Source organism: Suncus etruscus, chromosome 11 (genome assembly GCF_024139225.1).
Source record: "Suncus etruscus isolate mSunEtr1 chromosome 11, mSunEtr1.pri.cur, whole genome shotgun sequence".
Lineage (NCBI taxonomy): Eukaryota > Metazoa > Chordata > Mammalia > Eulipotyphla > Soricidae > Suncus > Suncus etruscus.
The window spans coordinates 105,326,125-105,350,220 of record NC_064858.1 but is presented as its reverse complement, the minus strand read 5'-3'; the positions used below and the strand labels follow the sequence as shown (position 1 = coordinate 105,350,220).

The 24,096-nt window shown below is 44.8% G+C and overlaps 1 protein-coding gene across 1 annotated transcript in view; it reads right to left on the bottom strand.

Moving 5' to 3' along the window:
- Positions 1-3,226: 3,226 nt before the first annotated feature.
- Positions 3,227-24,096, bottom strand: part of CCDC77 (coiled-coil domain containing 77) — a 29,072-nt gene continuing 8,202 nt past the window's right edge. The window contains exons 3-11 of the mRNA XM_049783219.1: positions 23,878-24,020; positions 18,236-18,332; positions 14,257-14,326; positions 12,255-12,346; positions 9,238-9,386; positions 8,400-8,619; positions 6,680-6,805; positions 6,428-6,580; positions 3,227-3,542 (exon numbers count right to left, since the gene is read on the bottom strand). Coding sequence (XP_049639176.1) covers positions 3,396-3,542; positions 6,428-6,580; positions 6,680-6,805; positions 8,400-8,619; positions 9,238-9,386; positions 12,255-12,346; positions 14,257-14,326; positions 18,236-18,332; positions 23,878-24,020 — 1,197 coding nt within the window. The 3' untranslated portion in view covers positions 3,227-3,395. The remainder of the gene's footprint in view (positions 3,543-6,427; positions 6,581-6,679; positions 6,806-8,399; positions 8,620-9,237; positions 9,387-12,254; positions 12,347-14,256; positions 14,327-18,235; positions 18,333-23,877; positions 24,021-24,096) is intronic.

Here is a 24,096-nt window from a genome sequence, read left to right as displayed (position 1 = left end):
AAAAGGTCAGTGGTTCAAATCCCGGCATCCCCTGAGCCTGCCAGGAGCGATTTTTGAGCATAGAGCCAGGAGTAACCCCTGAATGCTGCCGGTATGACCCAAAAACAAAACAAAACAAAGCAAATGATACAGAAACTGGAGAGATTGTACACAGGGTAAGGCCTTATATGCAGCCAACCCAGGTCAGTCCCCTAGACAACACATGACCCCTAGAGCACTATCAGAAATGATTTCTGAGCGGAGAGCCAGGAATAGCTCCTAAGTACTGCCAAGTATAACACAACCCCCACCACCAAATAAAAACAATTTTTGAGGGTGTTGGAGTGACAGCACAGCAGTAGGGTGTTTGCCTTGCATGTGGTCAACCCAGAATGGACCCGGGTTCAAAACCCAGCATCTCATATGATCCCCCGGGCCTGCCAGGAGAGATCTCTAAGCACAGAGCCAGTAGTAACCCCTGAGCACTGCAGGGTGTGATCCAAAACAAAAACAAACAGAAAAAAAAGTCATCTGCCACTAATTTGTCAACAGTCTAATTTCAGGACCCGGAGAGATAGCACAGCGGCATTTGCCTTGCAAGCAGCCGATCCAGGACCAAAGGTGGTTGGTTCGAATCCCGGAGTCCCATATGGTCCCCCGTGCCTGCCAGAAGCTATTTCTGAGCAGACAGCCAGGAGTAACCCCTGAGCACTGCCGGGTGTGACCCAAAAACCAAAATCCCAAAAAAAAAAAACCAGTCTAATTTCAATTCTAACTCACTAAGGGTGTGTGTGTGTGTGTGTGTGTGTGTGTGTGTGTGTGTGTGTGTGTATGTGTGTGTATAATGTAGCATTTGTCAATGATGTCAACCTTTTTTCTTTCTTTTGAGTTTTTCAGCCACACCTGGTGACACTCAGGGGTTACTCCTGGCTATGCACTTGGCTATGCACTCAGAAATCGTTCCTGGCTTGGGGGACCATATGGGACGCCGGGGGATTGAACTGTGGTCCATCCTAGGCTAGCGTGCACAAGGCAGATACCTTATCGTTTGCACCACCACTCTGGCCCCAGATGTCAACCTTTTTTGTATTCCAGGGATTAAACCCAGGGCTTTACATTGTAAATATGCTGTACCCCTGCCCTCAACCTAAATTTGAAGCACTCATTTCACTAGCTTTCCAGAACATTAACCTCTTATTATTCAGACCATCCCTTTATTACTTGCTTTTTCCTTTAACCAATAAGGTTTTATTTCCTTTCTATAGCCTTTTTCTTTGCAGCGCCCAGGGATTACACCTGGCTCTGCACTCAGAAATCGCTCCTGGCAGGCTCGGGGGACCATATAGGATGCTGGGAATTGAACCAGGATCTGTCTGGAATTGACTGCATGCAAGGCAAATGCTCTGCCACTGTGCTATTACTCAGAGCCAGGAGTAATCACTGAGTGTCACCTGGTGTGGCCCCAAAACCAAACCAAGCCAAAACAAACAAACAAACAAACAAACAAACCAAACCCAAAACCGGGGCGGAGAGATAGCATGGAGGTAGCGCATTTGCCTTGCATGCAGTAGGACGGTGGTTTGAATCCCAGCATCCCATGTGGTCCCCATAGCCTGCCAGGAGCAAATCCTGAGTGTAGAGTCAGGAGTAACCCCTGAGCGCTGCCAGTTGTGACCCAAAAACAAATAAACCAAGCAAACAAAGAAAAAAACCCGAAAAATACCAAAGATCTTGTATACGTTAAAAGAATGAACAAAATACCTAATAATAAAATATTGAGCTAAGGAATAGAATGCGTTTCATCACCAGCTTCTTATCTTTTGGGGGAGGGCGAGCCACACACAGCAGTACTCGGGTTACTCCTGGCTCTGTGGATCATACAAGATGCCAGGAATTGAACCTGGGATAGCCACATGCAAGGCAAGAGCCCTACCCAGCTGTGCCATTGCTCTAGTTCTCAAAGGCCTTTTAAGGAAATCTTTGTTTGTTTATTTGGTTTTGGGCCACATCTGGCTGTCAGAAGGGCTTCTCTCAGCTCTTCACTCAGGGATCACTCCTGAGTGAGGAGGATCATATGAGGTACCAGAGATCCAACGCCGATCAGCTTTACCCTGTACCAACTCCATGGCCCAGAAATCTTTGTGAAGTTGTGAACTGCAGAGAATATATACCAACCAAATAAGCTGAGCCCTTACAAAGTATAACTAAGGTCAAATACGAAATGACTAAATACAGACACTTGAAAAATAAGAAACATAAATAAGAAATGACTAAAACATTCAAAAAGTTTTAAGTAGCATATTTTAGTGAAAAATAGTTCATTTAAAACATATGCATTATTTAAAAATATATTCTTCATAAAACATTGACATTTTCATACAAGGACCATTGTACCCACTTACGGAAAGTGGGAGCTTACTTTTCATAGGCGAACATTTTGCTTCAAAGCAAGGTCTCTAGTGCCCTCTGGTGAAACTTTGTTTTGTTTTGTTTTAAGCCACACTGGGTGGTGCTCAGGGGATCAGATGGGATGCAAGGGATTGAACCAGATGCCAAGGATATAATTCGAGTCGGCAGTGTGCAAGGCACACTTGCACACTTGGTGAAACTTCTTAATTTGAGGCGGTCTAAAAGTAATTCAGGCCCGATTGCAGACGATTGAAAAAAGCCCAATTTAATGCCTGGTCATAGTCTCTGAGTTATCATATAATGCCTTTTCTCTCTCTGCTGAGGAGAAAAACAACCTCAATGGATGATTCTTGCTACTTATTTAGTGGAAAATGTCCTTAGCTGTCCACCCTCAAGCAAGCTCATAGCCAGAATACTTCCTTCCTAAGTTTTTGATGTCATTGCCAGCTTAGAACAAAAACCGAAAGTTTTCTTTTCTTCTTTTGGGGCTCACACCTGGCAGCGCTCAGGGGTTCCTCCTGACTCTGTGCTCAGAAGTTGCTCCAGGCTGGCTTGGGGACCATATCGGATGCTGGGAATCGAACTGGGGACTGACCAGGGTTGGACGCGTACAAGGCAAATGCCCTACCGCCCCAGCCGAAAGTTTTCATTATAGACACTGGAGCGATAATACAGGGCGTAGGGTGACTGCCGTGCACTTAGCCAACCTAGGTTCAATCCCTCGTCTCCCAATATGGCCCCTGAGCATTGGTGGGTGTGACCCAAAAACAAAACCAAACTATCATAAGAAGAAGAAACAATAGAGGAAAGTCTCTCAGGAATTCAGGTGAGAATCCAGATCCAAAGAACCACAACAATGAGGAAAACGGTAAAGTTTAAGCAAACCAAAAAAGGCTTTCTGACTTTTGGTCCAGGTCGGATCACAGTAAGCAGACGTGGCGAGGTGACTTTCTCACAGGCGTCAAGAGCAATCCAGTCCAGATGAGAAGCATTTGCAGAAGTCAATGTCAACACAGTCTCAGTTCGTTCTCCAGACCCAATACTTTGAATTTAAGGTTCCTCAGTTCTCCTTGTATTTTATGAGCCCGTCTACTGCCATCACGAACTTCACACAGAAGGGCAATATCCTTGTCTGCCTGCTCTTTCAGGGATGCCTAGAGATTGGAGGGGGGAAAAGGGAAAATAACTATGAAATATGCCAGGAGGTAGAAAGCAGTCAGAAAGACCAGCCAGGACTCCCTCCTTCCTTTCTTTCCTTACCTCCTTCTTTCGTTCCTTTCTTCCTCCCTTTCCTCCTCTCCTTCTTCTCTCCCTCTCTTCTACCTTCCTTCCTCCTTTACTCCCTCTCTCCTTTCTTTCTTTCCTTACCTCCTTCCTTCCTCCTTTTATCCATCCTTCCTTCCCTCCCTCCTTCCTACACCTCTTCCCTCCCTCCCTCCCTCCCTCCCTCCCTCCCTCCTCCCTCCCTCCCTCCCTCCCTCCCTCCCTCCCTCCCTTCCTTCCTTCCTTCCTTCCTTCCTTCCTTCCTTCCTTCCTTCCTTCCTTCCTTCCTTCTTCCTCTCTCTTCCTTAAAAAAATTTAATTAGGGCCCGGAGAGATAGCACAGCGGTGTTTGCCTTGCAAACAGCCGATCCAGGACCTAAGGTGGTTGGTTCGAATCCCGGTGTCCCATAGGGTCCCCCGTGCCTGCCAGGAGCTATTTCTGAGCAGACAGCCAGGAGCAACCCCTGAGCATTGCCAGGTGTGGCCCAAAAACAAAAATAAAAACAAAAAAAATTTTAAACTAAAATTAAATAAAAAATAACAAGAAAGACCAGCCAGGGCCAAAGGCACTGTGCAGTCTATAAGACTTGCATATGGCTGACCTGAGTCCCAGACACCCCTGAGCATAGAGCCAGGAGTAAGCCCTGAGCACAGTCAGGAGAGCCCCCACAAACAAAACAAAACAAAACAAACAAACAAACAAAAAGCAGGCTATGCCAGTTTCCATAAATAAGGCTTAAGATATGTCAGATAAATTTACTCCTTACCTAGTTTAATGACTGACTAAAGGAAAATTAAAAGCAAAGCGAAATTAAAGCCAAAAATTTGCCTTATCGAGCAGTTGCTCACTTTCCCCTTTGTTTTTTTTTTTTTTCACTTTCTCCTTTGCAAAGGGGCAGTTTCTTGAGTTTTTTTTTTTTTTAATACCTTGGTGGTGCTGGGGCTGTGTGTGTGGAATTGTGCAGGTGGTACAGGAGATCATACTGGACTGAATTCAAATGCTCAGATCTTCCCCATGCAAAGCACATGCTCAGCCTATTGAGCTACCTTCCCAGCCCTGACACACTGTGTTGAGGATTGAACTGAGGTCGTCCAGTCAAGGCAACTGCCTTGGCCCTTGTATCATCTCTGGCCTCTAGCATAGTTCTCCCACTCTCCTTTTTTTTTGGGGGGGGGGATGAGTGGGGGTTGGGCACAACAGATAGAGCTCAGGGGTTATTTCCTGGCTCCGTGCAGAGGAATGAGTCCTGCTGGTGCTTGAGGCACCATATTCAGTACAGGGAATAAAATCAATGTCAGCTTCATGCATGACAAATTGCCTTTAGCCCTGTATTATATATCTCCACCCACCTCATAACAGTTCCTTTAATCTACCACCAAAATGGGAAGAAATAAAAAAAATTTCTCTTGGGCCACCTCCCAAAATAAAATCTCTTAAGAAAGAAGAGGGGCCGGAGAGATAGCATGGAGGTAAGGCGTTTGCCTTTCATGCAGGAGGTCATCGGTTCGAATCCCGGTGCCCCATATGGTCCCCTGTGTCTGCCAGGAGCAATTTCTGAGCCTGGAGCCAGGAATATCCCCTGAGCACTGCTAGGTGTGACCCAAAAACCACACACACACACACACACACACAAAGAAGAGAAATGGGGGCTGGCGTGGTGGTGCTAGAGGTAAGGTGTCTACCTTGCCAGTGCTAGCCTAGGACGGACCGCGATCCCCCAGTGTCCCATATGGTCCCCCAAGCCAGGAGCAACTTCTGAGTGCATAGCCAGGAGTAACCCCTGAGCATCACCGGGTGTGGCCCAAAAACCAAAAAAAAGAAAAGAAAGAAGAGAAATGTCTGCCATGGAGGCAGACGAGGGGGAAGGTGGGAGGGAAACTGGGGACACTGGGGGCAGGAAATGTGCATTGGTGAAGTGTTCTGAACATTGTATGACTGAAACTCAATCAATCATAAATGACTTTGTAACTGGGCATCTCACATGATTCAATTAAAGAATTTTTATTTTTTAAATTTCTCTTGCACTGGTGAAGGGGGGTGTTCTTTTTATGACTAAAATCCAACTACAAACATAGTTGTAATTATGGTGCTTAAATAAAATACTATTTTTTGGTTTTTGAGTCACACCCGGCTCAGAAATCGCTCCTGGCAGGCACGGGAGACCAGATGAGATGCCAGGAATCAAACCAGGTCCCTCCTGGGTTGGCCACATGCAAGGCAAACGCCCTACCGCTGTGCTATCTTTTTGGCCCTAAAGATATTATTTAAAAAAAAAAAAAACACAATACAAAAAGATTTCTCTTAAGTTTAGCTGTGACAGAAATATACTAATACTGCAGTCAGTTAATAAGTTCAGGCTATTTCTGTTTCTCCAGCATGGACTTGCTAAGTCTATTTCCAGGAGATCTTTTTTATTTTATTTTACTTCCTTTTAATTTTTTGGTTTTTGGGTCACACCTGGTGGCACTCAGGGGTTACTCATGGCTCTGCGCTCAGACATCACTCCTGGCTGGCTCAGGGACCATATGGGATGCCAGAATTCAAACCACCGTGGGTCCTGGATCAGTTGAGTTTAAGGCAAATGCCTTACTGCTGTGCTATCTCTCCAGCCCCTATTTTTAATCTTTTTAATTTAATTTAATTTTTTAAAGTCAGGTCTTTTAGCATCATTCTGAGAGATCCACTCACATCCTAGCTTTCTTCTGGGTATCCCTCATGACTGTTTCCTCTAGCACTCACTTTCCTTCTTTTCCTCAGGATCTTACAAGCAATTACCTTATAGAGCATTTGCTCCAAGTCCTTCAGTTTCTTCCGCAGAGCCTTTATATCTGTCTTAAAGCCTTCCACCTCTAAGACTCGCCGTTTCTCTAAGGCTTCATAGCGTTTTGTCATCACTTGGAGACTCTTCCCCATCTTGGCCATTCGATCCTAAGTGGCAAGACATGTCTGAAGCTGAGGAAAAAATTTCTCAAAAGGGGAAAGCATCTGCCCTTCCTTGAGGAGGAGGAGGGCAAGTTGTTTCCATACCTTAAAGATCTCTCTCCTCACTCCCTCTTCCTCACGAATCCGGGCAAGTTCTTCTTCGAGAGAAATGCATTGCTCTTGGTACATGTTGGACATTCTTTTCTCTTGAATTATTTTATCCTTCAGGGACTACAGAACAACATAAGGGGAAAGTTATTAAGACTCCATTCCCAAACACCAAAAACAAAACAAAACAAAAAACAAAAACAAGGACCGGAGAGATAGCATGGCGGTAAGGTGTTTGCCTTTCATGCAGAGGGTCGGTGGTTTAAATCCCAGCACCCCATATGGTCATATGGTCCCTTGAGTGATTTCTGAGCATAGAGCCAGGAGTAACCCCTGAGCGCTGCCGGGTGTGACCCAAAAACCAAAAAAAAACAAGATCCATTCTACAACATAGGTTATTCTCATAGTACTAGATAAAGAAGAAAAGAAGAGATTTCCAGAAGTAAAAAATGAAAAATAGAAAACAACAAAGAACTTTGGAAAATATATAAAAATCCTCTATCTGCTAGATGAATCTTTTAGTCCTCTTTCTAAAGAATACAGAGAAATTTTTATTTTGCTGTTTTTCTTGGGAGGCATGCCTGGTGATGCTCAGGGCTTACTCTTGGCTCTGCACTCAGGAATTACTCCTCTGGTGTTCAGGGAACCATACAAGATACCAGGGATTGGACCCAGGTCAGCCATATGCAAGGCAAATGCCCTACCTACTCTACTCTGTCCTGTGGTTCCCTAAACTAAAAAAGAAAATAAATTGCTCTCTAAGCACAAATATGTTTCTCCAAGTTATCCAAAGTAATCACTGAGTCTAGAGCTAAGAGTAAGCTCTGAACACCACTGGGTATGCTCCCCAAAGGAAACAAAACCAGGGAGCTGGAGAGATAGCACGGATGTAAGGCGTTTGCCTTGCATTCAGAAGGATGGTGGTTCAAGTCCCGGCATCCCATATGGTCCCCCGAGCCTGCCAGGAGCGATTTCTGAGTGTAGAGTCAGGATTAACCCCTGAGTGCTGTCGGGTGTGACCCCCCAAAAAAAAACAAAAACAAAAACAAAAATCCTATGTCCTTACATACATTATATAGTTCAGTGCTAAATATTCACCGTCCTCATCAGGAACACAAGGCTCTTTCCAGGCCCCTGGGCAGAGATGTGGTTGTCCCCTCAAACCCTGCAGGTCACTTCCTCTAGCTAAGAACACCGTGCCAGCCTCATCTTTCTCGCACATATCCCAGGATATTTTATTACCTATTTTATTTTTGGTTTGGGCACCATACCCAGTGATAGTTCAAGGCTTACTCTTAACTCTGCACTCAAAAATCACTCTTATTTTTTCATGTAAGTTTGTTTATTTATTTATTTACCTACTGGTTTTGGGGGTCCCACCTGGCAGCGCTCAGGGCTTACTCCTGGCTCTGTACCCAGGGATCACTCCTGTCAGGATTCACAGGATCAAAACAAGTGCTGAGGATCAAAGGTACGACACCCTATCTGCTACATTATGGCTTCAGCCTGGATAATTTTTTCCATTCAGTTCTAATTTCTAGCACGTTTTCAGGCCTGTGAGTTCCAACCCCTACCCACAGTCACCATGGCATCCCTCCCCCAAAATCTCCAGGGTTCCCCCTCTACGCTACGTCTGAAGCTCTTAGACATTCTCTGGATTCTTTGAACCATCTCAGGAAAATTAATCATCACTATCAAACATGAATTGAAAAACTACCTTAATATATTCATTGTGGTTTTGATGACTCTCGTGTACCGCTGGTCTGACTTTTCCAACTTTCTCTTCTTTCTTCTTATAATGTGCCTTGCACTGTTTAATGGACGCCATTAACTGATCCTTTTCAAGCATCCACGACTTCTCTTTATTTTGATTCTCAAATCTGAGCTGCAAATAGTCTTTCGTGCTCTCGTAGAGCAGTTCTTGGGTATGATGGAGACTATGAAAGACAACACCAGCATTTTCCTGAGTGTTCATCACAGTTTATGGAATTAGAACAACAACATTTTTTTATTTTTGTTGTGATATTTTTGGTTGTTGTTGTTGTTATTATTGTTGATTATCTTTACCCTCTCTTCAATTTTTTTTTTTGTTTTTGGGTCACACCTGGCTCTGCACTCAGAAATCACCCCTGGTAGGCTCAGGGGACCGTATGGGATGCTGGGAATCGAACCTCCATCTGTCCTGGGTTAGCTGCGTGTCAGGCAACACCCTACCGATGTGCTATCTCTCCGGCCCCTCTCTTCATTTTTCTTTCTTCTGGTAGGACTTCTGGTGCCTCTTTCTTCTGGTAGGACTTGGGAAATCCATATGAAGTGCCAAGGCTCAAACCCCGGCAGCATGCAAAGCAAGTGCCCTACTCACTGTCCTATCTCTCCAGTATCCACTTGCCTTCTTTCTTGCTTCTTTCTCTTTGTGGAGCCAGGGATTGAAGCTAGGCCTCACGCATGCCAGGAATGCACTTCACCCCTGACCCACATCCCTGGTCTCCTAGGATTGCTTTTATGCTAATCCAAAAAGTTTTTTTGTGATAGTTATAGTTTTCTCGAATACTCACCTTTTGGTTAGTTCTTTGATTCTGTCCTGGCTTTTCTGGTGATGAACTTGTATTTCCTCCAGGCGGATCCGTCGGTCCTCCAGGAGGCCTTCAACTTGCTCCCTGGAAAGCTTCGTCTGTTCTTCCAGCTGAGCCTGCAGCGCTTCTACCTAAGCCAATGAGGGAGGAGCAAGAGGTGAAGCAGCCCTCCGACTTCCACTTTTTTTTTTATTGGTTTTTGGGACATACCTGGTGACACTCAGGGGTTACTTCTGGCTATGCGCTCAGAAATTGCTCCTAGCATGGGGGACCATATGGGACGCTAGGGGATCAAACTGTAGTCTGTCCTAGGCTAGCACATGCAAATCAAATGCCTTACTTCTTTGCACAACCACTCTGGTCCCCTATTTTTATATTTTTATTGTTTTTTGTAGCTGTTGTTGTTGTTTTTTGTTTTTTTGGTTTTTGGTTTTGGGGCTATACCCAGCAGCACTCAGGGGTTATTCTTGGCTCTGTGCTCAGAAGTCACTCCTGGCAGTCTTGGAGAACCATATGGAATTCTGGGAATCAAACCCAGGCCTGTCTTGGGATGGCAGCATGCAAGGCAAATGCCCTGCCACTGTACTATCACTCTGGCCAGAAACAGGATAATTTTTATTGAATGAAACTTACCTAGAAAAATGTGAGGGAAAAGATAAGCCTGCAAACAAAGAGACAAGAGAGATAGCTATGTGCTCAAGGGAGTTAGTGGGCTTGAAGAGCAAGCACTACTTATTTCTTAGGTCTAAAAGTAAATAAACTGGGGGCCTGTGTGGTGGCGCTAGAGGTAGTCTGCCTTGCAAGCGCTAGCCAAGGAAGGACTGTGGTTCGATCCCCCAGCGTCCCATATGGTCCCCCCAAGTCAGGGGCGATTTCTGAGTACTTAGCCAGGAGTAACCCCTGAGCATCAAATGGGTGTGGCCCCAAAAAAACAAAAACAAAAACAAACAAACAAACAAACAAAAAAAGTAAGTAAACTGGGGCCGGAGATCTAGCATGAAGGTAGGGCATTTGCCTTGCATGCAGAAGGACGATGGTTCGAATCCTGGCATCCCATAGGGTCCTCTGTGCCTACCAGAAGCGATTTCTGAGTGTAGAGTCAGGAGGAATCCCTGAGTGCTGCTGGGTGTGACCCAAAAACCAAAATAAATAAATAAATAAATAAATAAATAAATAAATAAATAAATAAATAAATAAATAAATAAAATAAAAGTGAACCATGGTACCTAAAAGGAAAAAGGAGAAAAAAGGAAAGGAAGGGAGAGGAAAGGAGAAAAATGAGAGAGAGATACAGAGACAGAGAGAAAGATAAACAGGCTGAAATGATAGCACAGTGGGTTGGGTGCTTACCTTGCATGCACTGACCCAGATTCAATCCCTGGCATCCCATATGGTCCAGGTGTGGCAGGGGGAGGGGGAGAGAGAGAGAGAGAGAAGCAATTGCCACAAGGCAGGTTAGGTTTAGGGTGGAGGGAAAGACAGGCGGATAACTGGTGAAGGAATGGGTATTGGAATACTGTGCGACCAACTATTAACAATTTGTTAACTTTATCTCATGTCTCAAGATGATTTATTTTATTTTTGGCTTTTTTTTTTTCTTTTTTGGTTTTTTGGGCCACACCCGGTGACGCTCAGGGGTTACTCCTGGCTATGCGCTCAGAAGTCACTCCTGGCTTGGGGGACCATATGGGACTCCGGGGGATCGAACCGCGGTCCATCCTAGGCTAGCGCAGGCAAGGCAGGCACCTTACCTCCAGCGCCACCGCCCAGCCCCATTTTTGGCTTATTTTGTTCGTTTCTGGGCCACATGCAATGGGACTCAGGGGTTATTCCTGGCTCTTGTCCTCCTGACAAGCTTAAGGGAACCACATGGGATGCCAGGGATCGAACCTGTGTCGGCCGCAAGGCAAGGCAAATGCCCTACTAGCTGTGCTATCACTTGGGCCCCATGAATATTTAATTTTTTAAAAAAATTAAAAAATAAGGGCCCGGAGAGATAGCACAGCGGTGTTTGCCTTGCAAGCAGCCGATCCAGGACCTAAGATGGTTGGTTCGAATCCTGGTGTCCCATATGGTCCCCCGTGCCTGCCAGGAGCTATTTCTGAGCAGACAGCCAGGAGTAACCCTGAGCATCGCCGGGTGTGGCCCAAAAACAAAAACAAAAACAAAAACAAAAAATAAAAGTGAGTCTCTGGAAAAATCGGAACTTGAGTGCAACTATAATAAGAATCATTGTTCTAGTTTATATAGAATGCATTAATTTGTAGAAGGATGATTCATGGAACAACAAAGACAGCACAGGGCTTAAGGTACTTGCTTTGCAATGGCTGACCCACGTTCAATACCCAGCACTACATATCGTCCCCTGAACCACCCCAGGAGCGACCCCTGAGCTCAGAGCCAGGAGTAAGCCCTGCACACAGTTAGGTGTGACCCCCAAACTGAAACAAACAAGAAAAGAATAATTCGTTACATCCCTAGACCTTATAGAACATGAATTTAAAAAAAAAACAAAACAAAAACAACCCACAGACATATTCCAAAGGTGGATTTATCATCATACACAGATTTTCCCTCTACTTCCCCCCAGGCTAGTCACAAAAAGAAATTCCTTTTATATTGTGAATTTACTGGGTCAGTCTTCATACATTAGCTGGTAAAACTCGTCAGAAGTTCTGAAATATTAAATACTGCTGATGGCTCAGTAGTACGCCAGTGTCACATGAAAGCCAGAGAAAGAGAGAGCTCAAAGGGCTGACGCACATGCTTTGCATTCAGGAGGGCTGGGTTCAGACCCTGGCATCGTATCTCCCCTGCTGGAAGCAATCGCTAAGCCCTGCCAGCTGTCACCCAAATATTATTTACACACACAAGAAACTCAATACCTCGATGTATGTAACAAGTGTGAGAAGAGCTCATCATATGATACTAAAGTTATGTTGCACAGAGATAAGGTCATAGAATGAGACTGACCTGGTAAGCCAAAAGCAATTCTTTACCTGTAAGATAAGTACTTGTATGTCTCTATGATGGGTCTCAGACTTTTCTTCCTTTCCTTTTATTACTGCCTTTTTGGGGCCTGTTTTAGAATCTAAAATAGGAAAAACAAGTTAATGAAGACCTCTATTTTTCTTTCAAGTATTGTTATTTTTGCAGAGGAGTTGGTCAAGAGAAAACTAAGGACAGAAAAATATGAACAAATACAGTACTTAATTCTTTTCATTTTTATTTTATTGTATTGAATTGTGATAGTAACCTTTAAATAAGAATTTCTTTTTTTTTTTTTTTTTTTTTTTTTTGGTTTTTGGGCCATACCCGGCGGTGCTCGGGTTACTCCTGGCTGTCTGCTCAGAAATAGCTCCTGGCAGGCACGGGGGACCATATGGGACACCGGGATTCGAACCAACCACCTCAGGTCCTGGATCGGCTGCTTGCAAGGCAAACACCGCTGTGCTATCTTTCCGGGCCCAAATAAGAATTTCTATAAGGGGGACTCGAGAGATAGCACAGTGATAGGGCATTTGATGCAAGCAGCAGCAGATCAGGACAATGTTTCAAATCCCGGCACCCCATATAGTTCCCTGCCAGGAGTGATTTCTAAGAGCAAAGCCAGGAGTAATCCCTGAGTGCTACTGGGTGTGACCAAAAACAACAACAACAACAAAAAAAATTTTTTTTTCTATGAGGGAACTCTGCTAGTGTGTTATATCTAGGTAACATTTTTCTTCCAAGTTTTTTTGTTTGCTCCCATCCTCAGCAATGCTGAGGGAACAGGCACTCCAGATTCTATGCCTTGGGGTTGCTCCTGGCAGTGTACAGGGGATCAAACCCAGGGATCAAACATGCAGGCAAAGCATGTACTCCAGACTTCTGAGCTATCTCTTTGGACCAGTCTATTGAGTTTTCCTTTAGAAGTGTGTCTATTTTCTTTGTAAAATCTTAGGTCATCAGAAAGAATATGGAATATAAAAAATAAATTTATACATTGTTTATGATTATTTTAGTCAGTTTTTGAAAAACAAGATTATTTTAAAAATAAGCAATATTGAGGCTGGAGAAATAGTATAGCAGATAAGTATTTGCCTTGCATGTAGCTGACCTGGTTTCAATCCCCAGCATCCTATTTGATCCCCTGAACCCTCCAAGAGAGGTTCCTGAGCAGAGCCAGAACTAAACCCAGAGCCACTGGGTGTGGTTCCACCTGGGACCAACTGAATGTGGACCCAAGCCCTAAATAAATAAAAATAAGAGTCATCAAAATGCACTAAATAGGGGCCGGAGTGATAGCACACGGTGGCCAACCCGGGACAGGCCCAGGTTTGATTCCTGGCGATCCACAAGGTCCCCCAAGCCTGCCAGCAGAGATTTCTGTGCACAGAGACAGGAATAACTCCTGAGTGGCACCAGGTGTGGCCCAAAAACATAAATAAACAAACAAACAAATAAATAAATGTTTAAAATATTGTTTAGGACCCAGAGAGATAGCACAGCAGTAGGGAGTTTGCCTTGCATGTGGCTGACCCAGGATGAACCTGGGTTCAATTCCCGGAATCCCATATAGTCCCCTAGCCTGCCAGGAGAGATTTCTGAGTGCAGAGTCAGGAGTAACACCCCTGAGTGCCTCCAGGTATGGCCCAAAAACAAACAAAAAAATTGTTTTTCGGAGAGATAGCACAGCGGCGTTTGCCTTGCAAGCAGCTGATCCAGGACCAAAGGTGGTTGGTTCGAATCCCGGTGTCCCATATGGTCCCCCGTGCCTGCCAGGAGCTATTTCTGAGCAGACAGCCAGGAGGAACCCCTGAGCAATGCCAGGTGTGCCCCCCCCCAAAAAAAATTGTTTTTAATTGCACTAAATAAAATTTAATTCCTTGAATGATTTAAAACGTTCATTAAGATCTTAGACCACAAGAGACATCATATGAAAATTTTCACTGTAAGAAAAGGGGAAATATGAATTATTTGACTATGCTTTTGAGATGTGCATCAATGAGAATTACAAACCTGTGACAGCTGAAGATTCATTCTGTTTACATGTACCTACAGGCGGGATTGTCTTTTGGGGAATCCAGACCTATGGAAGCAAAAAGAGGTAAGATGTAGTTTCAAGAATCTTGAAAGATTACCCACTTTAGCTAAAGATCTACAAACATTATTCATAAATTAAATTGGTCAAATTGGTATAATCATTAAGGATGCCTTGTATAGAGACACATGGACAGAGAGACACAAGGATAAAACCCAGTGCTGCTGGGGTGATAGTACAGCGGATTGGTGTTTGCCTTGCACGCAGCTAACCTGGGTTCAATCCCGGCATCCCATAGGGTTCCCTGAGCCCGCCAAGACAGATTCCTGAGAGCAGAGTCAGGAGTAGGCTCTGAGCACTGCCAGGAATGGCCCCCAAAGAAAAGCAAAACCGAAAAACCCCAGTGTTGTGATAGAAATTTTTTAAATGGAGGGTTACTTAGCAATGTCTGCTAAAGACATTATTAAAAAGTGATCTTTGTTGCTTGCGCTAGCCTAGGACGGACCGCGGTTCGATCCCCCGGCATCCCATATGGTCCCCCAAGAAGCCAGGAGCAACTTCTGAGCGCATAGCCAAGAGTAACCCCTGAGCGTCACAGGGTGTGGCCCAAAAACCAAAAAAAAAAAAAAAAAAAAAAAAAAGTGATCTTTGACAGAGCCTGTAGTAATGGAAACACAGAAGCCTACATATGAAGATGTGTTTGAAGATGTCTATTAGTGTCACTTAGAAATGAAAATCTGACAAGAGGGCCGCAGAGATAGCACAGCAGTAGGGTGTTTGCCTTGCATGCTGCCAACCAGGGAGGGACCTGGTTCGATTCCCGGCATCCCATATGGTCCCCCAGTCTGCCAGGGGCGATTTCTGAGTCCAGAGCTAGGAGTGGTCCTAGAATGTGGCTGGGTGTGGCCCAACAACCAATCAATCAATCAATAGTTTGTTTGTTTTATTTTGTCCAAAGTGGATTACAAATCTTTCACAGTAATATTTTACGTAATAGGTTTTTTTTTTTTTTAAATAAAAGGAAAACTGGCAAGAATGTATACATTCGGGGCCGGAGAGATAGCATGAGGTAAGGTGTTTGCCTTTCATGCAGAAGGTCAGTGGTTTAAATCCCGGCATCCCATATGGTCCCCTGTGCCTGCCAGGGGCAATTTCTGAGCATAGAGCCAGGAGTAACCCCTGAGCACTGCCGGGTGACCCAAAAACAAAAAGAAAAAAAAAAAAGGATGTATACATTCATCTATAAAAAGTTTTAGCTAGAGGGTACAGAATGATGGGAGATGGCCCTAATAGGCTTCTGTATTCTGTTTTTAATAAGGACCATGCACAGGAATAGACAAAATAGAAACCAACTCTGGCACTCGACCATAGGCTATGATTAATAGAGAGATTTGGGGAGGAGCAATCTAAGGGGAGAGTCAGGGGCCAGAGCATATAGTACAATGGATATGGCATTTGTCTTGTACTTAGCCAACTGGGCTTCAATCCCCAGGACCCCATAAGATCCTCCAAGCACCACCAGGAGTGATCTCTGAGTGCAGAGCCAGGACTAAGCCCTAAGCAGCACTGAGTGTGCCCCCAAAACAAAAACCTAATAATAAAAAAGTCAATGACTGTGACGAAGGGATACTGATATCTTGGTGGTTGCTAAGTGGTAACATATGCCCCAAAGAGGTATTAGATTTTTTTTCTTTTTTTTTTTTTTTTTTTTTTTTTATTAGATTTTTTTTCAATTTTTGGATCCACACCCAAGTTGTAGTGGGTGTGGAGATCATGGGTATAAGGGATGGAATCTGGGCCTTCTTCAGGAAAAGTACGCTCTCCTGTTGTGCTGTCTCTCCAGGCCTGAAGAGGTGTAAATTTGACCTAAGATACAAAATTGTGAAAACTAATGTTATCACAATTAAGAAAAAAGAAAAAAAGCATGTGTGAGGTTCTGGGTTCCAGTCAGGATACTGCAAAAGTTGTGGGGAAAGAAAGAAAATGAGGAATAACTTTAAGGGCAGACAGGTTTCATTTGAGTGCTAGAAAAATAACCAAAACTCTCTGAGTTTCAATTTCGCTATCTCAATGTGGACACATGGTACAGTGGGTAGAGCCCTCGCCTTGCACACAGTCAACCTGATTCAATCCCTGGGATCCCATAACATCCCTCAAGCAGTGCCAGGAGCAAATCCTGAGCGCAGAGCCCCTAAGTATTGCTGGGTGTGCCCCCCTATAAATAGTAACAATGGGAAAAGTAATTATTTGATATAGCCAGGATTTACACCTGAACACGTTTGGGTGTGGCCTAAAAAAAAAGCGGGGGAAATATAAAACATTTCAGTTTTTATTATGAGGAGATTATAAACATTTTGTTAAAAGAGTCACCCGGGGCCTGGAGATATAGCACAGCGGCGTTTGCCTTGCAAGCAGCCGATCCAGGACCAAAGGTGGTTGGTTCGAATCCCGGTGTCCCATATGGTCCCCCGTGCCTGCCAGGAGCTATTTCTGAGCAGACAGCCAGGAATGACCCCTGAGCAACGCTGGGTGTGGCCCCAAAAATAAATAAATAAATAAATAATTTAAAAAAAAAAAAAGAAAAAAAAAGCTGGAGAGAGAGCACTGAAAGAAAGTAGCCTGCTCTATCGTTGCCAACTCTGGTTCGAAGCCCAGCACTCCACGTGGTTCCCTGATCCCTGCCAGGAGTGATCCCTGAGCACAGAGCCAGGAATAAGCACAAACATAGAGGGCTATGGCCCAAAAATACTTAATAAAGAATTTTTTTGTTTTGTTTTGGTGTGGGGCCACACCTAGCAACGCTTGGAGTTACTCCTGGCTCTGCACTCAGAAATTGCTCCTGGCACGCTGGGGGATGATATGGGATGCCGAGGATCGAACCCAGGTCTGTCCCTGGTCATGTGCATGCAAGGCAAATGCCCTACCACCATTTTGCTAGCGTTCCGGCTCCTAATAAATAATTTTTAATCAGATTAAAAATGTAGTACTAAAAGTACACTAAGTCTCTTTCTGATTTTCTCTCTAATCTTTATTTTGTTTTAGGAGGAGGCCACATCCAGCAATGCTCACGGTTTACTCTGGTTCTGTGCTCAGGAATTACTCCTGGCCTTCTACAAGGAACCAAATGGGATGCCAGGGTTTGAACCTGGGTCAGCTTCATGTAAGGCAAAAGTGCTACTTGCTGACTATAGCTCTAGCCCTTCTCTCTAATCTTTTTTTTGTTTTGTTTTGGGCCATACCCAGTGGTGCTCAGGAGTTACTTTCTGGCTCTGCACTCCGAAATCACTCCTGATGGGCTCCGGGGACCATATGGGATGCCAGGGATCACACAGGGTTGGCCCAGGCAAAGCAAACACCTTATCAGCTGTATTTTCACTCTAATCTTATCTGAAACATATAATCCTCTGTGCTGTAGATTTTCAAATAGTGTAAAGTCATAAGCAATGTAAATGTCTAAGGCTTTGGGAAAACAAAACAAAACAAAACAAAATAAAGTCACAAAGTCTTTTGGAAGTCATTTGAAAACCTGGGTCATCATGGGCCTCTGATGAACTATCTCCTCTAACAAATACCACAGATACTGCTTCTGTTTTCTTTTAGTTTTTCTGTATGTTTGTTTGTTCATTTGTTTTTGTTGTTTGGGCAGCACTTAGAAATTACTCCTGGCGGGCTTGAGGGGCCATATGGGATGCCAGGAATCAAACTGGAGTTGGCTGTGTGCAAGGTAAATGCCCTGTGTGCTATGCTGTCACTCTGGCCCCCTTCTTTTAGTTTTGTTTTAGGGACATACCCTGCTGTGCTTGGGGGCTGCTCTCCTGCCAGAGCTCAGGGTCACGTGGTACCGAGGATTGAACCCGGGCCCCCTGCATGCAAAGTGCTGCTTGAAATCTATAATCTTGCCTGATTTCCCCCCCCCCCCAACACCATGATTACTTTACTCTCCCAAAGATTACTTACCTTGTGGGGAGGCTCCTTGCAAAAATAGGTCACTTCTCCTGTGTCTGTTCCCACCAGGGCCAAGAGATGCTGAATCTTCTTCTTATCTTCTACCTCCCTGAAATTCTCAACGAATTAAAAGTACTTGTTATGTCCAGAATAAGTTAATTTTTCTTTTAAAAAATTGGGGGCCATACCTGGTGCTACTCAGGGGTTACTCCTGGCTCTGTACTCAGGAATCATTCCCGGCAATGTTGGTGTGTGTGTGTGGGGGGGGAAGCATACGAGATACACATAGGAACTAAATCTGGATCAGCCACATACAAGGCAAGTATCTTAACCACCATACCACCTCTCCAGTCCCCAGAATAAGTAAACTTTTCTATTTTAAACATCTCCATTAAATAATCATTAATTGGAGGGGGACTAACTGGGCCACACCAATGGGACTCAGGACTTACTCCTAGCTCTTCACTCAGAGATCACTCCTGGTGGGACTCAGGGAATCCTACGGGATGCCAATGGCTGACCCAGGTCAGCACTTGACCCAATGAACTGCCTTGCCAGTCCAACAGTAATTTTTTGTTTTGTTTTGTTTTTGGGTCACACCTGGCAGCGCTCAGAAGTCACTCCAGACTCTGAGCTCAGAAATCGCTCCTGGCAAGCTCAGGGGACCATAAGGGATGCTGGCAACTGAATCTAGGTCCATCCCAGGTTGTCTGCTTGCAAGGCAAATGCCCTACCACTGTGCTATATAGCTCTGACTCCTCCAACAGTAATTTTTCTTTTGATTTTGTTTTTATTTTGGAGCCACATTCAGTGATGTTCAGGGGTAACTCCTGGCTTTAAACTCAGGAATTATTCCTGGCAGTGCTTGGGGGACCATATGGAATGCTGGGGATTGAACCTGGGTCAGCCACGTGCAAGGCAAATGCACTATCAGCTGTACAATCACTCCAAAGTCACTTTTAAAACGTCAATAATGGGCCCGGAGAGATAGCACAGCGGTGTTTGCCTTGCAAGCAGCCGATCTAGGACCAAAGGTGGTTGGTTCGAATCCCGGTGTCCCATATGGTCCCCCGTGCCTGCAAGGAGCTATTTCTGAGCAGAAAGCCAGGAGTAACCCCTGAGCACCACCGGGTGTGGCCCAAAAACTAAAAAAAAATAAATAAATAAAACGTCAATAACTTCAAATTAAAAAGTTCTTCTTGACCTTAGCTCTGATTTTCAAAATATCCAGCGTTTAGGGGCCAGAGAGATAGCAGGGAGGTAAGGCATTTGCCTTTCATGCAGGAGGTCATCGATTTGAATCCTGGAGTCCCATATGGTCCCCCATGCCTGCCAGGAGCAATTTCTGAGCCTGGAGCCAGAAATAACCCCTGAGCACTGCCGGGTGTGACCCAAAAACCACACACAAAGAAAAAAAAATCCAGCATTTATAACCTAAAGCACAGAAAATAAGTCTAGAAAACAATTTCTAGTTGGTTCTGGAGGATTATAGAGCCAGAGAGCATATAGGGTAACATGTTTGTCTTGCATGCACTCAACCCTGTTTTTGGTTGTTTTTTTTGGGGGGGGGGTTTGGGTCACACACGGCAGCGCTCAGGGGTTACTCCTGGCTCTACGCTCAGAAATAGCTCCTGGCAGGCTTGGGGGACCAGATGGGATGCCGGGATTCGAACCATAGACCTTCTGCATGAAAGGCAAATGCCTTACCTCCAGGCTATCTCTCCGGCCCCTCAACCCTGGTTTGATCCCCAACATTGAACATGGCTCCCCAAACACCTGAGCACAGAGTCAGCAGTAGCTCCTAAATACTGCCACCTGTGACCTAATTCCCTCCCTCTACCACTCCCCAAGCCACCCAAAAGGAGAATTAGAATGCACTAAGTCCACTCTTAGATCACTAAGTTCACTGTCCCCAGGGGACACTGCTTAGATCCCTTTTAAGGATTGATGGATTCATTCCTAATGGCCAGTAATGCTACAAGTTCACAGCCTAGCCCTAGAGCTTATCTTTCTCTAGAAAGAGCCTCAGCCAACTGCGATCACTTCACCCATGAAAGGGCCTGAAGCAGGGTTGCCCTGAGGATTAAGTCAAGACAGACATTGGAGGGCCGGAAAGATAGCACAGCAATAGGGCGTTTGCCTTACACGCAGCCCATCCATGATGGAAGGTGGTTTGAATCTCGGCATCCCATGGTCTCCGGGGCCTGCCAGGAGTGATTTCTGAGCACAGAGCCGGGAGTAACCCCTGGAGTAACCCCTGAATGCCACTGATTATGACCCCTCCAAAAAAGAAAGAGATATTATAGAGAAAGCATGGGGGTCAGGGACTAATTGCCTCGAGGACAGAGAGCCCAGACTAATATTTATTGTTCAACCATAATCATAGAAAGAAGGGTAGATAAGAAAACAGATTATCAATTAATGCTAACTAAAGCTAAGGGAGTTTATAATCTCACAAGAAAATGTAAGGACTGAGGAGGTTTTAGGAATAATCTCTGAAGGTTGTCTTCCTCTCGGGAAGGATGACAGATAGAAGACTGGATACAGGGCTTCCCCTCCCTTCCCCCACCCCCGGTGTTCCCTGGATGGTTTCTGGTGTTTCAATAATCTAGAGCCCTTCATTTTACTATCTGTACCTTCTCTGGGATTCCTTAATCTCTAAAGATTTGGGGGTTTTCTACTGTGTAACTTCCCCCTACAATGGGGAAGGAGAAGTTCAAGCCCCTTCCCTCCACTCAGCATTTTCAGAAAGGTTATCCCATTTCTGAGACAGAACAAAGCCTGCTGTCACTGAATCACATCCAACTTCTGCCCAGGCAAACTGCCCCTGAGGTTTGGTCCTGTGATCAATCACACCCTAACAAACCTGATGCAAATGAATTCCCATTGGGGTCTGTTTTCCTGATAATTCATCCTGAGACAATGGATATCAGAAATGATATCCAAGGAAATAAACCCTCAAACAAGATAAACAGGGGCCGGGAAGGTGGCACTAGAGGTAAGGTGTCTGCCTTGCAAGCGCTAGCGTTTAGGACGAACCACGGTTTGATCCCCCGGCATCCCATATGGTCCCCCAAGCCAGGGGCGATTTCTGAGCACATAGCCAGGAGTAACCCCTGAACGTCAAACGGGTGTGGCCCAAAAACCAAAACCAAACAAACAAACAAACAAAAAAAACAAGATAAACAATATGGGGATGATTTACAGAACAAAGTCTTTCTAGGAGCAAGACAGATGGTTGGTCAAAAGGGCCAAGTTTAATTATAATAATCAAAAAATGCAAGAGGTTAAGAGCTGTGCCCTATATCAAATCTTGGTTGGGTTTTTTTTTTTTTGGGGGGGAGAGGTGGTCACACCCGGCAGCACTCAGGGGTTACTCCTGGCTCTATGCTCAAGAATCGCTCCTGGCAGGCTCAGGGGACCATATGGGATGCCAGGATTCGAACCACCGACCTTCTGCCTGGGGCCGGGCGGTGGCGCTAAAGGTAAGGTGCCTGCCTTGCCTGCACTAGCCTTGGACGGACCGCGGTTCGATCCCCCGGTGTCCCATCTGGTCCCCCGAGCCAGGAGCAACTTCTGAGCACATAGCCAGGAGTAACCCCTGAGCGTTACCGGGTGTGGCCCAAAAACCAAAAAACCAAACAAACAAACAAACAAACAAAAAAAAAAAGACAAATGCCCTACCTCCATGCTATCTCTCTGCTCTCTGGCTCCATCCTATATGAAATCTTTTTTTTTTTTTGGTTTTTGGGCCACACCCAGCAGTGCTCAGGGGTTACTCCTGGCTGTCTGCTCAGAAACAGCTCCTGGCAGGCACGAGGGACCATATGGGACACCAGGATTCGAACCAACCACCTTTGGTCCTGAATCAGCTGCTTGCAAGGCAAACGCCGCTGTGCTATCTCTCTGGGCCCCCTATATGAAATCTTAATCAAGGACCTTCTTTCATATCTCTGCCAGTTTTGGGTTTGTTTGTTTTGGGGCCACACTTACTCCTGGCTCTATACGCAAGAATTACTCCTGCCAATGATCAGGGAACCATATGAAATGCCAGGGATTGAACTCAGAGTTGGTCATATACAAGGCAAATGCCCTACCCCTTGTACTATCACTTCAGCCCATTGTTTATTTATTTTTAGACCACACCCAGAAATTCTCAGAGATTACTCCACACTGAATTTAGGAATCATTCTTGGTGGACTTTGGGGATCATATGGAATGCCAGGGCTCAAATTGTAGGGCTGCATGCAAGGCAGTCCATCCCCAATCCATCCCCAGCCCTCTCTTCTCTAATTTTAAAACCAGAGATTATTATCCAATAATAGTTTCCCAAGAAGTTGAGACCTAGGGACACCAAAGCAAGCATACATGTCAATGATTCTCTTAGTCCTTCTCCAAAGCTCTGTGGTCAGGCCAGAGCGATACACAGCAGGTAAGGCGTTTTCCTTGCACGTGGTGACCCAGGTTCAATCCCTGCATCCCATGGTCTCCCAATCCTATCAGAATGATTTCTAAGTGCAGAGCCCCGAGTAACCCCTGAGCACCATTGAGTGTGGCCAAAAAAACAAAACAAAACAACTCTGTGGTTGTGTAATCAGAAAATAGAAAATATATAACCATATATGTCTGTCAACAATCAATTCCATTGCATGATTTAAAACATATAATAAATTAGTGGCCAGAGCAATAGCATAAAGGGTAGGGTATTTGTTTATCTTGCATGTGCCAACCTAGATTTGATTCCTGGCATCCCATGATGCTTGCCAGGAGTGATTCCTGAGCACAGAGAGAGGAGTAACCCTTCAGCAGTGCCAGATATAGCCCAAAACGAAAACAAAACAAAACAAAAAACATATAACTAATTATAAATAGAAGAAAAGAACCTCATATGATAAATTAAAAACCTATACCGAGATGCTGGAACAATCATACAGTGGGTAAGGAAAGGCACTTGCCTTTTATGCAGCAGACATAAGATCAATCCCTAGCATCCTATATGGTCTCCCAAGTACTACCAGGAGAAATTCCTGAGTGCAGAAGTAAATATGACCCCTGAACTCTGCCAGGTATGGCTGAAAAATAAAAATTCACCAATCAACCGAGCTAACACACAAAAACCCCTACACTGAAAATCATACTCACTGAGTTAGCAGTAGCTCAAATGTCCATCAGTGGACAGGTGAATAAGCAAAATATACATATTCATATAATGGAATTCTCTTTTTTTGCCTTTTGAGCCATACCCTGCAATGCTCAGAGGTTAATCCTGGCTCTGCACTCAGGACTCACACCTATCAATGCTCAGGGGACCCTACGGGATGCCAGATCAAATCCAAGGTCAGTAGTTTGGCACCTACTGAGCCATCTCTTTGGGACCAAAAACTATTGGGCTTCTGAAAGGAATGAAATTTGGATTCATGCTGTAACATGAATGAATCTTGAAAGCACTATGTCAGTGAAGTAAGCCAGACACAAAAAGATAAGTCTGCTTGCGATTCCACTTATGCGAGCTACCTCCAGTGGTCCAAAACAATAAATAATGGTTTTTAGGGGCTGGAGACGGAGGGTGGGAAATTACTGATTACATAGAAAATCCCATGAGACTGATCACAGATAAATGATATCATTTAGAAATGTTCCCAGCCACTTTGTACCTGATTCTCAGCCGGTCGTTTTCCGAGTAGAGCCGTAGCACGTGTTCTCTTTCCTGGAAAAGGCAGACCTGCATATCACTTAGCGCTTTCTGCAACTCAGCAATCTCCTCCTCTCTCTGCTGCAAATCCCATTCCAGTTTATGCTGGGGTTAAAAAGGTAATTGAAATGAATGACATGATGCTTCCTAGGCGTTACCTTTTATGGAGTGGGGCAGAGTC